Source organism: Echinops telfairi, unplaced genomic scaffold (genome assembly GCF_000313985.2).
Source record: "Echinops telfairi isolate 266 unplaced genomic scaffold, ASM31398v2 ScPeMD7_7424;HRSCAF=8462, whole genome shotgun sequence".
Taxonomy (NCBI): domain Eukaryota; kingdom Metazoa; phylum Chordata; class Mammalia; order Afrosoricida; family Tenrecidae; genus Echinops; species Echinops telfairi.
In genome coordinates, this window is record NW_022111324.1 from 9,480,145 (window position 1) to 9,491,549 (window position 11,405).

Consider the following 11,405-nt stretch of genomic DNA (forward strand, 5'->3'; position numbering starts at 1 on the left):
TCTTCTGGTAAAATCATTCTGTTCACAAGAGTTTGCCTGTTCCACTTTACAATTATTTTAAAACAGTAAAATCCAAACAGGTGATGAATCACTTTTCCACTCCCCAGTGGAGGGGTACACAACACCGAGACACAGGCTCTGAGGCTGTGTAAACATCAGTGGGACGCACTAGAGGTGAAAAACAGAATCAGAAACTCAAACGAAACCCTCAATCCAGCATCCAGTACTGACTCTCAAGTGCCCTTGAAAATGAACCAGCAAATGCAAGTGTTTGAGCAACAACAAATTGGACTCTGAGTAATCACATTCGGCTGGTCTACAAGTGATTCAGGCAGCACCGCCTCTTGCTGTTATGACATGTTATGAAGGGTTACTGAGCTAGTGGGAAGAAACTCCAAGCCAACTCACTGCCACTGAGTCAATTCTGACTCACTGTGACCCTTTAAGACAGAGCAGAACCAGCCTTTTGGGTTTCTGAGGCTGTAAATCTTTGCCTGAACGGAAGGCCTCCATCTTTCTCCCGCAGATGGGCTGGTGGGTTCTCAGCCCCACACGGAACCCACTACGGCCTCCAGAGCCCCTGGATAAAATTCACTGGCATGGAGTTAATTCTGACATTTAGTGATCTTACTCTTGGGGAGACGTGTAAGGTTTTAATAGGAGGAATTTTTCATAGCAACTGGGTCAGCAAGGCGGGGTGAGAGGAAGGCGGCACAGGAAAACAGACGCAACACAAAACCCAGCCAACGTGGGCCCGGTCGGTGAACACGAGGGAAAAGAACACCAAGCCTTCCTTTGCTGTCTGTGGTGTTCCAGAACACAGTGGTTGAATCTGGCTGATTTGGGCATTGGGCTAACAGCTTGGGATCAATTCCTTTGTCCACTGATAAAATCCTTTCTTCTGGTAAAATCATTCTGTTCACAAGTTTGTCCTTTCCACTTCACAATAAAGGGCAAGGGTTGGGACTGACCATCCACCTGAGCAGTTAAAGGCCACTGTGCACTGCTGAAGTACTCTAGTTATGAACCCTCCTTTGGAGAAAGCAATCAGCAAGGAGTTCTTGATCTGTGTGTTCTCAATCGCCCTGAGCATCACGGAAGCACGGAAGCTTTCCAAAATCTCACTATCAAGTGGAAGAGCAAAACTAACATCTGTGTGGCAACAGCATGGAAAGCTATCATTATGAGACGACCATGCGGTATCGTCTAAGGATCAGCAAGAATCTCAAGAGGTGGGGCCTAAAGTGGAGGGCGAGAGAGGGCGGGATATCCTTGGGCAAAATCTACCCAATTGAAAAGCAAGACACGTTAGGGCGATGGATTCTGGTTGCCCCTGTACTGTCCTTATTTGATGGAACCACTTCCACCCGTCAAAGATAAACAAAGTAGAGGGGGCGGGGTCCTTTCAGCTGTGGTTATGCAGTTACCTGGCTCCCTAACTCTCGGCCAGCAAACCGCTACCACATCCGAAGCCCAACGTACTGTTTTCTCTTTTTAGAACCCAAATATGTCCGTCCACCTCCAACAGCTGCCAAGAGCTGGACCAGTCTGGGCAGCCAAGCCGAGTCACATTACAGCCACGACAGACCGTATATCGCCGAGGGTACACGTGCACTGGGGCTCCCGGGCGCTTTCCAGAAGACGCACCCCAGAAGCCCAGCGGGTGCAGGGCAAATCTGAAAGCAAGCAGCGCAGAGCGCGGGCCCGCCTTCCACTGGGCGACTGTCAGAAACGTGTGTCCAGAATGGCCCCGCCACTCCAGCGCCTTGCTCACTCCTTCTGCTCTCGCCACCCCCCGCCGCCGCGCGGCCCCCCACCCCGCGGGCTGGGTTCGCCGTCCTCCCCCCTCCCCCCCGCCGGCCGGCGGTGCGTACCTCGAGGTTGGTGAGGTTCTTGTCCGGCCCCAGCAAGTAGGGGGTCAGGAAGGGCTCGGACGGTCGGAGGCTGGCGAAGAAGCCGTAGACGCAGAGCAGCGCAGTGGGCAAGAACCAGCACTCGCGAGGGACCCGAGCCGTGCGCAGGAGCATGGTGGCCGCCGCCGCCGCCGCCCGCCGGGACACGGGGCCCGGCGCATCCATCCGGGGAGCGAGGGGCGGGGACCCGCCCGGCCCCTTCCTTCTCCTCCTCTTTTTCCCGGGCCAACGGGAATCAGGTTCAATGGCGGGCCCCGCACGGGCACCTTCCGTGGAGAATGGCGCCTCCTACCGGCAGGGCTAGCGCGCCTAAGACGCATCCACCGCCGGCGGCCGCAGCGCCCCGGGCCTGCTGCCCCTGCAGCGGCTCCCTCACGTGTCGCCGCCCCGCCGCGCGGCCCGAACCAGACACGCCCTACGGCCCGCCCGCCGTCTACACCCTTCAGCCCGGGAGCCAATCACAGCGGGCGCCAACATTTCGGCTGCTTTCTATTGGTCGGCAGCTGTCCGCCCCTCTGAAGTCGCGGCCCGGCAGTCGGGAACGGCGGCGGCTGACGTCCTCTGGCTCCGGCACGAAGGGCGTGAGCGGCTCTGGTCGGTGCGGTGGCTTCTCTACCTCGGGCGCGCGCTCGGCGTGCGGCGGGTCGCCCTCCCGCACCGGATCGGCTCGGTCTCCCTCCCGACTGCCGCTGCCCTGTCGTGCACGCCCCTCCGGGCCCAGCCGCCCACCCAGAGGGATACGAGCGCCCTCTGATTGTCTCCGTCTCTCGGATGTCCACGTTGTGTCTCCCAGAGACTTGGTTTCCCCGAACGGTTAAAGATTTGACCTTGGGGCAGCTGGCTGCGAGGGCTTTCCTCTAGCAGCTTATCCAGGCCGCTGGCGAACGAACTGCTCAGGGCGCTAACCGAGAGTCAATGGAAGGAAGTGGAACGAAATAGCGTGTGAAGAATGAGCAAGCTAGTCACGTAACCAAAAAGACGGTGATGTCTTTCCAATTAAAGCTTGTATTTTTTTTTTGTTGTTTTTTTCCCCAACAGACAGGAGCAGTTAAACACATCCCTGTCAATCTAGCCAGTGGTTAAAAGGAAAGTGGCAGAATGCATCATTAGAGCCAGTTACCAAGAGACATGGTCGGTCTCTGCATTACAGAGGAAAATGTAGGTCTTGGCATAGTTTTCAAGGGCGAAGCATGACAAGAATCCCTGGTGCTTTCTTTCATTCCCCTCTGTGCCGTCTTAGCCTGACTCACAGCTCCAGTCTGTCCCAATTCTTCCACTGCAGACTTCGCCAGACCACTTAAACCATTTTTCTCTCTGATGTTTGTACAGCAACAGATCCTGCTAGAAGCACTCCGAAAACATTTTTGAACTCTATTTTTCCTTAATCTATGATATGAGCCAGCTAACTCATTTTTCCTACTGTGGCAGCAAATTACTGGATTTTTGTTTGTTTTTTCACACGTAGGATACATCATTAACAACTATGAATCTTTCAGGTGCAACAGATACCACAGTAAAAAGAAAGATTTCCACCTCCACACTCCCCCAGCTGTATTATTGATTGCAGAGTCAATTAATCTTTGAAGATATTCAATTAGTGGTATTCATGTCTCCCCACATTAAAAAAAAAGCACACCCATTGCTAGGTTGATTCCAACTCATGGTGACTATAGAACACAGTAGAACTACTGTGTTTCCAAGGCTGTAAGCCTGACATTAGGAAACCAACCACTATGTTTGTTCTCTAGCCACATTCTTCTCTATTCTAAGCACTGGCCTTTCAGGGAGCACTTAAGCCACGCTCTGTTGTCAGGAAGCCCTGCGAGTAGAAGGGACAAGTTCGGAGGTTCCAGAAGACCAAACAATGTTCATAGTAATACCAAAGCCTCATTTCCTTTTCCATACCAGAGGCTATATACAGTGCGATAACATGACTTAGAAGAAGAAGCAAACGTGTGCTTGTATCATCTTGTGTTTCACATTTTCAGGTTTAATATTTAATATGATTTAAGTATCAGTATGTATAAAGCAAGAATAAACACAAAAATTCCTTAGAGACCTCGACAACAGGGTTTCAAGGCAAAAAAAAAAGGTTTGAGAACTAATCTCCACTGTACAATTGTCTAGTGTCACCTTTAGATGTTGCCAGTCCCTCATGACTTGACCCATACAAAGAACACCAGTGCGCCTGTTGGCAACTCCTTTGCATTTACTTTCAGTGCCTCCAGAAGAGAAGCCTACATATATGAACAGTTTGTTCTTTCTTTGAGGATTCAAAACCTGAACTGTGTTAATCTCTAAATCACTGGTTGTAGAATTTTTCTTGGCATAAATCATTTAGCCACCTCAAATCCCCTTTGCTATGAGGCAGGCTCTGAACAAATAATAATTTGTTCTTAAATCAGCTTCGAAATTATTTTTGCTATCTTTCTCTGAAAGCCAGGTTATTGGTGATTGAATTCTAAGACTAGTCCCCCAATAATCCTTGCCTTTGTATAATCGCCATCCTTAGCACAGTAGGTGGAAATGTGAGAAGCTGAGACTGACTCCTGGGCTGACACACAGCAGAAAAAATGTGGACCTTATTTCTACCAGTACAAAAATTCAATCCTGCCAACAACCGAATTGAGCCTTGATATTGATTCTTTGTCAGAGTCTCTTGATAAGACATCAGCCCAGCCAAAACCTTAATTTCCCGCTTTGGAGACCCTAACCAGAGAGCCCATCCAAGACTACCTGGACTTCTGGCCTACAGAATTGTGAGCCAAGTTATTACAATAACCTTTTTTAAGCTGTTAAATTTGTCATAGCTGTTATGTAGAAATTGGAAACAAAGACACTAAGGTAGTGGTTCTTAACCTTCCTAATGCCTCGACCCTTTAACACAGTTCCTCATGTTGTGACCTCCCCAACCATAACATTATTTTCGTTGCTACTTCATAATTGTAATTTTGCTACCATTATGAATCAGGCGACCCCTGTGAAAGGGTCGTTCAACTCCCAAATGGGTTGCAACCCATAGGATGAGAACTGCTGCACTAAGGGGAGTTTGATTTAATATGGCTGAGTAGTTGGAGGCACTATGAAACCCTCTTTAAAGCAACTTCTGAGAAAGTGGATGAGATTCAAGAACCTGAACTCTGGACTTCCCCTGAGAAGCAGAAATCTCTGCCAATCACACCCTGGTGTTTCAGAAGGAGGAATTGACGAAAAGAATCCTCCCCAAAGTCACTGATTCTGTGCCCAGAAAGACACCTGTGGAGCTGCCCCTTTCTCCAGTGCTCCATGTCTCAGCTGAGAGAAGGGGAAACAGTGAGCTGACACCTGCCTCTACATCTGTTCCTAAATTAACACCTAAGAGAACACCAATGCTTCTCCCCCAACATACTTTGAGGGGTGGTGGTGGTGGTGGTGGTGGTGAAGGTAGAGTCTGCACTGGGAGGGAGCAAATGTGATTGAACTCTGGTGGAAAATTCACAGGTTGAGAGAGTTTCCACCTGCTCACTGTATTCCCCTATTAGATAGGGAAGCTCAGATCAGCTGGAGACTGAATCTCAATGCCCTGCTGTGAATCTCGGGAACTGAACTGTGGCAAAACTTCCCCCAGAACACCAAGGAGATGAGCCAGCCATGGAGCAGGTCAAAATTAGGTGGGCCTACATCTGAGGGAAAATCCACATGGGACAGTTTGGGCATCTCTCTGAGGACCCAGGATTCAAAGTTCTATCACCTGCCTCTCTGTCAGCAACACCCAAATAGATCCCACCCTGCTGTGACATAGAGTCAGTGAATACAACTTGTGTGGAAAAGTGGGCAGTGTCTTGGATAGTCTCTTTTGCCCCCTTTCCTGTAGATTGTGTTGATCATTTCCTAGCATTTCTTGGGGGTTGAGGAGCCAGCCTGGAAATCAGGATTGAGGCATGGAAGTATTTCATTGCTTTCCTGTCTTTGGCTACTGCTCAGGGAAACAATTAAGATTCCGGTCAACTAACACACTGAAAGGGAAGAAAGCCAAGGGCAAGACAGTGGTTCAGGCGCCTGCCATGTCAAGAAGCAGGAGGCCAAGAAGGTGGTGAGCCTCTTGTTCGACAAATGGCCTAAGAACCTCAGCATCAGGTAGGTCAGCCAGCCCAAGAGCCACATGACCCGCTTTGTCCGGTGGCAGCACCACATCTGACTGCAGCTGCTGCCAGCCATCCTGTGCCAGCACCTGAAGGTGCCACCTGCCATCAACCAGTTCACCCAGGACCGGGATCACCAGCTACCCAGCTGCTGAAGCTGGCGCACAAGTACAGGCTGGAAACTAAGCAGGAGAAGCAGAGGCTGCTGGCCTATGCTAAGAAGAAGGCTGCTAGCAAAGGGGGCGTCCCCACCGAGGTTTCCTGCCCTCCCAGCCCAGGTCAACACCGTCACCACTCTGGTGGAGAACAAGAAGGCTCAGGGATGGCGATTATACAAAGGCAAGGATTATTGGGGAATAGTCTTAGAATTCAGACCACCAATAGCCTGGTGGTGGTTGCACACAACATGGATGCCATTTTGCTGGTGGTATTCCGGTCCTGTCAGGCCGAGCTGGGGTGCCTGGTGCACAGAAAGACCTACCCCTGTGTCGCCTTCACACAGGTGACCTCCGAAGACAGAGGAGCTCTAGCTAAGCTGGTGGAAGTCATCAGGACCAACTAGAGTGACAGATCTGATGAGATCCGTCGCCACTGGCGTGGCAATGTCTGGGCCCCAAATCAGTGACCAACGTCAAAGAACTTGCCACCAAGCTGGGCTAGTGCGCATGGCTGATTTTCTGTACATAACAAATCAAATTAGTCCTTCAGTCTTGGTCTGTTTGACATTGTGGGTTGGAGTGTGCATCAAGGCAAGCATGTGTTCAGAGCTATGGGAAGGGAAAGTGTAATCAGTGTGTTGGTCTTATCTGCTCAGATCTCAAAGCTGAGCCAGCAAGGGGGTGGGGGTGGGGGATATAGAGGACTCTTTGTGAGAAACAAAAGGAAGAAAAATAACGAAAGAAAATCCCAAACATTAAATTCTTTAATTGCTAGAACTAGTATGCCTTGTATATATAACTATATTTCATTTATCCATTCATCAGTTAATGGGCATTTAGATAGTTTCTACTTTTAGGAAATTATGAACAGTCCTGCTATGAATGTTCATGCAAAAATATTGGTTTTTATTTATTTTTGTATACTATATACCTAGAAGTGAAATTGCAAGATTGTGTTAGACAGGGTTCTCTAGAGGAACAAAACCAGAATGCTAATAATTTTATATATATTTATACAGATAGATATATAACATAAGAAATAAACAGTTAATTAAATTATAAAGCAGTACAAATGGCCCAGTGCAACTCACTTCCATGAGACAGTTGGGATCCACTGGCAGTCCTCCAAGTCTTGAGGGCTGCCAGGTAGTCCTCTGTAGAGCAATTCAGGCTATCCGGGCACAGGCAGCAAACAGCAAGGCAGGTCACCAACAGTCAGCCAGATGACAGGGTCTGACAGTCCCCAGCTCAAGAGTGTGGCAAAGCAGGTCTTGAAGGAACCTCAAATTACAGCGACACAGTCCACAGGTTAGGTGTCCCACAGGTAGTGTAGCTTGCAAATTGAAGCACAGAACAAGCAAAGCAGCTGCACACTGGTCTGATGATCAAAGAGCAAGAAATGAGAAAGACGAGGCTCTCCAAGCCATTTAGCTCTCCACCCTTCAATTAATTCCACATGTGTTCATTGGCCATGTTGGCACAATAAAGGTTAACTATCTCAAAGATGATATGGTAATTCTGAAGAAGTTGGAATTTTTCAGTTTCTTAATCACTAACTTTAGTGGTTGGTGTGTAAATATTAATAGTAGTTGTATTGATCGTATTTCTGTGAATGCAGATAGATATTATCCTATCACAGACAGCATTGTACTTCAAGATAGATAGATCTCTTTCGGTGATGAATGTGATATCAATTCTCCTGAATTTGTCATTACTGGCTAGTAAACCATACTATTGTCTGATTCAAAATGGCTAATACCAATCCATTTCACCTCACTGATGCCAGAGATGTTGTTCTTTATGCGTTCCATTTCATTTTTGATGGCTCACAATGTCCTAGACTCATACTTCATACTGTGGGGGGCGGTCAGACTGCTGTCTCACCCCACCACAGGGATGGGCCCCGCTCCCTGCTATTAAAGACAATGGACAGGCCTGCAGTCATCTATTTGGTTCCTGTAAGGTGGGGTTTACACCCTACTGATAATGGTTCCTATGGAGACCCAGAGAACAGGTCAAAGTTAGGCTGCCATCCTAAATCTAGGATCGCTCATCTTGTCACATGTATACCCCCAATCCCTCCTCTTCCTATTGCATGTATGTCCCTAGACCACCCCTTCTCACTGCTGTATAACCCATAGTGCAACCCCTTCCTGTGATGTATGTCTTTACCTGTAATTAGTGGGCTTGCATGCCCCCAAAAGGTATATAGGCCTGGGTTAGCAATAGAGATCTCTCTCCCTGGCTTCTCTCGCTGGGCTCCTCCTGCTCTCTCCTCTCTCCTCTGTCCTCTCTCCCTTGTTCCCTTTCCCGGCCTCCTTCCCTCCCCCCTCTCTCCATATGGACCACCAAGTGGGGCTGAGGTGAGCAATGCTATCATGTAATGTGTCTGACTGCATTATTGTAATACCTTTTCTATCTCTCATGCTCTTGATGACTTTAATATAATATATATACATCTCAACCATACAATTGTGATTACTGAACCCATGGGTAGTAGTGGTGGGGGGCTGGCCCCCCCAACTTTATACTACACAGAGATGTTCTTTATGTATTCCATTTCATTTTTGATGACTCACAATTTCCTAGACTCATACTTCATACATTCAAAGTTCCAATTATTAAAAGATACTTATAGCTGATACAGTTGTTTCTACTCATTTTGAGTTGTGCCCATCAGCGAATGAAAACTTTATTTCATTCCCTTCATTCTGATTGACTCTAGTTTGAGAAGGCAGCTCTCCCTCAGTCATATTTTGAGTGCCTTCCAATCTGAGAGACGCGACTTCCGGCACCATCTCTAACAATGATCTGCTGCTATTCACAAGGTTTTTAGTGAATACTTTCTTCGACGTGGATAGCCTATTCCTTCTTCTGGACTGCTCTTAGTCTGGAAGCTCTGCTGCAGCTGTTCATCTTAGTTGGCCCAGCTGGTATTTGAAATACCGTGACAACCTCCACCGTCACAGCAGCATGCTAGCCATCGCACTCTGACAGGCCGACAGACAAGATACGTTGATAAGGATTGGCAATTGGACGGTGAAAGTTAGACACAAAGAAGAAAAAGTTCTTCTTTGGCTTGGTGGTAGAAATGAAGCTGGAGATCACATGACAGAATTTAGCAAGAGTAATGACTTCTTCATTGAAAATATCTTTTTCAACAACGCGAATGATAACTATACATATGGACTGCTCCAGATGGAATACACAGAAATCTCGACGATATCTGTGGAAAAAGACAATAGAGAAATTCAGTATCAGCAGGTAAAATGAGACCAGGGGCTGACTGTGGAGCAGAGTATCAACTGGCCGTATGTAAGTTCAAGTTAAAGCTGAAGAAAATGAAAACAAGTCTTTGAGAGCCAATATACAACCTTGGGTATATCCCACCTGTATTTTGAGAAAAATATCAAGAATAGATTTGACTGAATGAGCACTAGTGACAGAAGACCTGAAGTGACATCAAGCACATGAAAAGAAAAATCTTAAAATAAATAAATAAAATGAAATAACAAAAAAAGAAAGAAAAGAAAAATCTTACACGAAGAAAGCAAAAAGCTCTTTAAAATCGAAGAAGAAAGAAAAGATCAAAATAGATGTCAGAAGATACTCTGAAACTTGCTCTTGACTGTCAAGTTTAGCTAAGGCAAATAGAAGAAACTATGAAGTAAAAGAGCTGAACAGAAAATTTCAAATGTCAGCTCAAGAAGACAAAGTAAACTATTCTAATGACTATAAAAAGACCTAGATGCAATATCACATGGGGGAGGAAGTAAGGTCGGGGGACAAGGAGCTGATGCCAGGGGCTCAAGCAAAAAGAAAGTGTTTTGAAAACGATGATAGCAACATAGGTACAGATGTGTTTGACACAATGGATATATGTATGGATAGTGATAAGAGCTGTAAGAGCCCCTAATAAAATAATAATTTAAAAAATGTGGAGGAGCTGGGAGAAGTAGAGGGAAAGAGCACCCAGGGTGAGGCATCAGCTCAGACAACTTCCCAACTCAAACCCGGGTGCCCAGGGATGTGATCTGGCAAGGTATTTCTAATGTTACCAATCTTGATTCCCTGAAATAAAGTGTGCTACACACACACACACACACACACACACACACACACACACAGCCCTAGGTGTAGAAAACAAAAGGGAAGAACATGTTCGGCAAAGCATAAGATGAAAGAGCTGCAGGAAACTTTCAAGCCTCAAGTTACAACACTGAAAAATTCTTTGGGCAAAATATTGAATGGTGTAGGAAATATCAAAAGATACTGGCAGGAATGCACAGAATCGCTGTACCAAAAATAACTTTCATTGCCATCAAACACTTTAAGAGGTAGTATTTATGTACAACCAAAGAGTAAAAAGGGAACAGAGTGGTTTTTAAAATTGGCAATGTTATATTGGATAAAGGGCTAATCTCAAAAATCTATAGAAAACTTAATTTCAGTGAGTAAGAGAAACAAAAATAATCAACTACAAAATGGGCAGAAGACATGAATAGACTTTTATGAAAGATGCTGTCCAAGCAGCCAGCAATCATACAAAGAAATGCTTGAGATCATTAGCTATCAGAGAAATACAAATTTAAACAATTAGGAGCTATCATTTCACATTGACACTGGTAGCAAAATTCAAACAATAACAAATGCTAGAGAGGGTGCATAGAGATTGGATCACATATATTGCTAGGGGGACTGTAGAATTGTATACCTACTAGAAAAGCAGTATGGTGCTTCCTTATATAAATCTGAATAAAATACCATATAATCCTACAATCTCTTTACTCAGAAATAAATACATAAAGAAATGAATATTTACAAAGAAATAAAGAACAAAATATGAGCTGACATATGCACATCCATCTTTATCACAACACTTTGTATAGTAGCAAAGAGATAGAAATGACTAAAAGTATTCATCTGTAGAGGAATGGATATACTCTGGTTCATGCATATCTCTAAAAATATTAATGAACTGTAAACGCTTCACAAGATGGATGAATTTTGAAGATATTATGTTCAGCAAAGTTTATCAATCTCATAAAGACAAAAATTACATGACAACATTAATATAAAAGAAAAAAAACTAAGTAAAATGGTTTTCACACAAAAAGAAGCAGACTTGAGAGTTATGGCAAGGTATGGCAGCAGGGGCAGGGGTAGGAAGTCTTGGGCAGGGAGGGGAGAAGGGAAGGGAGTGGGGAAATAAT

The 11,405-nt window shown here is 46.0% G+C and overlaps 1 protein-coding gene and 1 pseudogene across 1 annotated transcript in view; one reads left to right on the plus strand and one right to left on the minus strand.

The window, feature by feature from the left end:
- Positions 1-2,163, minus strand: part of SLC19A2 (solute carrier family 19 member 2) — a 21,891-nt gene extending 19,728 nt beyond the window's left edge. The window contains exon 1 of the mRNA XM_004706745.2: positions 1,875-2,163. Within this exon, the coding sequence (XP_004706802.1) occupies positions 1,875-2,078 (204 nt within the window). The 5' untranslated portion in view covers positions 2,079-2,163. The remainder of the gene's footprint in view (positions 1-1,874) is intronic.
- Positions 2,164-5,833: 3,670 nt separating this feature from the next.
- Positions 5,834-6,596, plus strand: LOC101648977 (annotated as a pseudogene).
- The last annotated feature ends 4,809 nt before the right edge of the window (positions 6,597-11,405 follow it).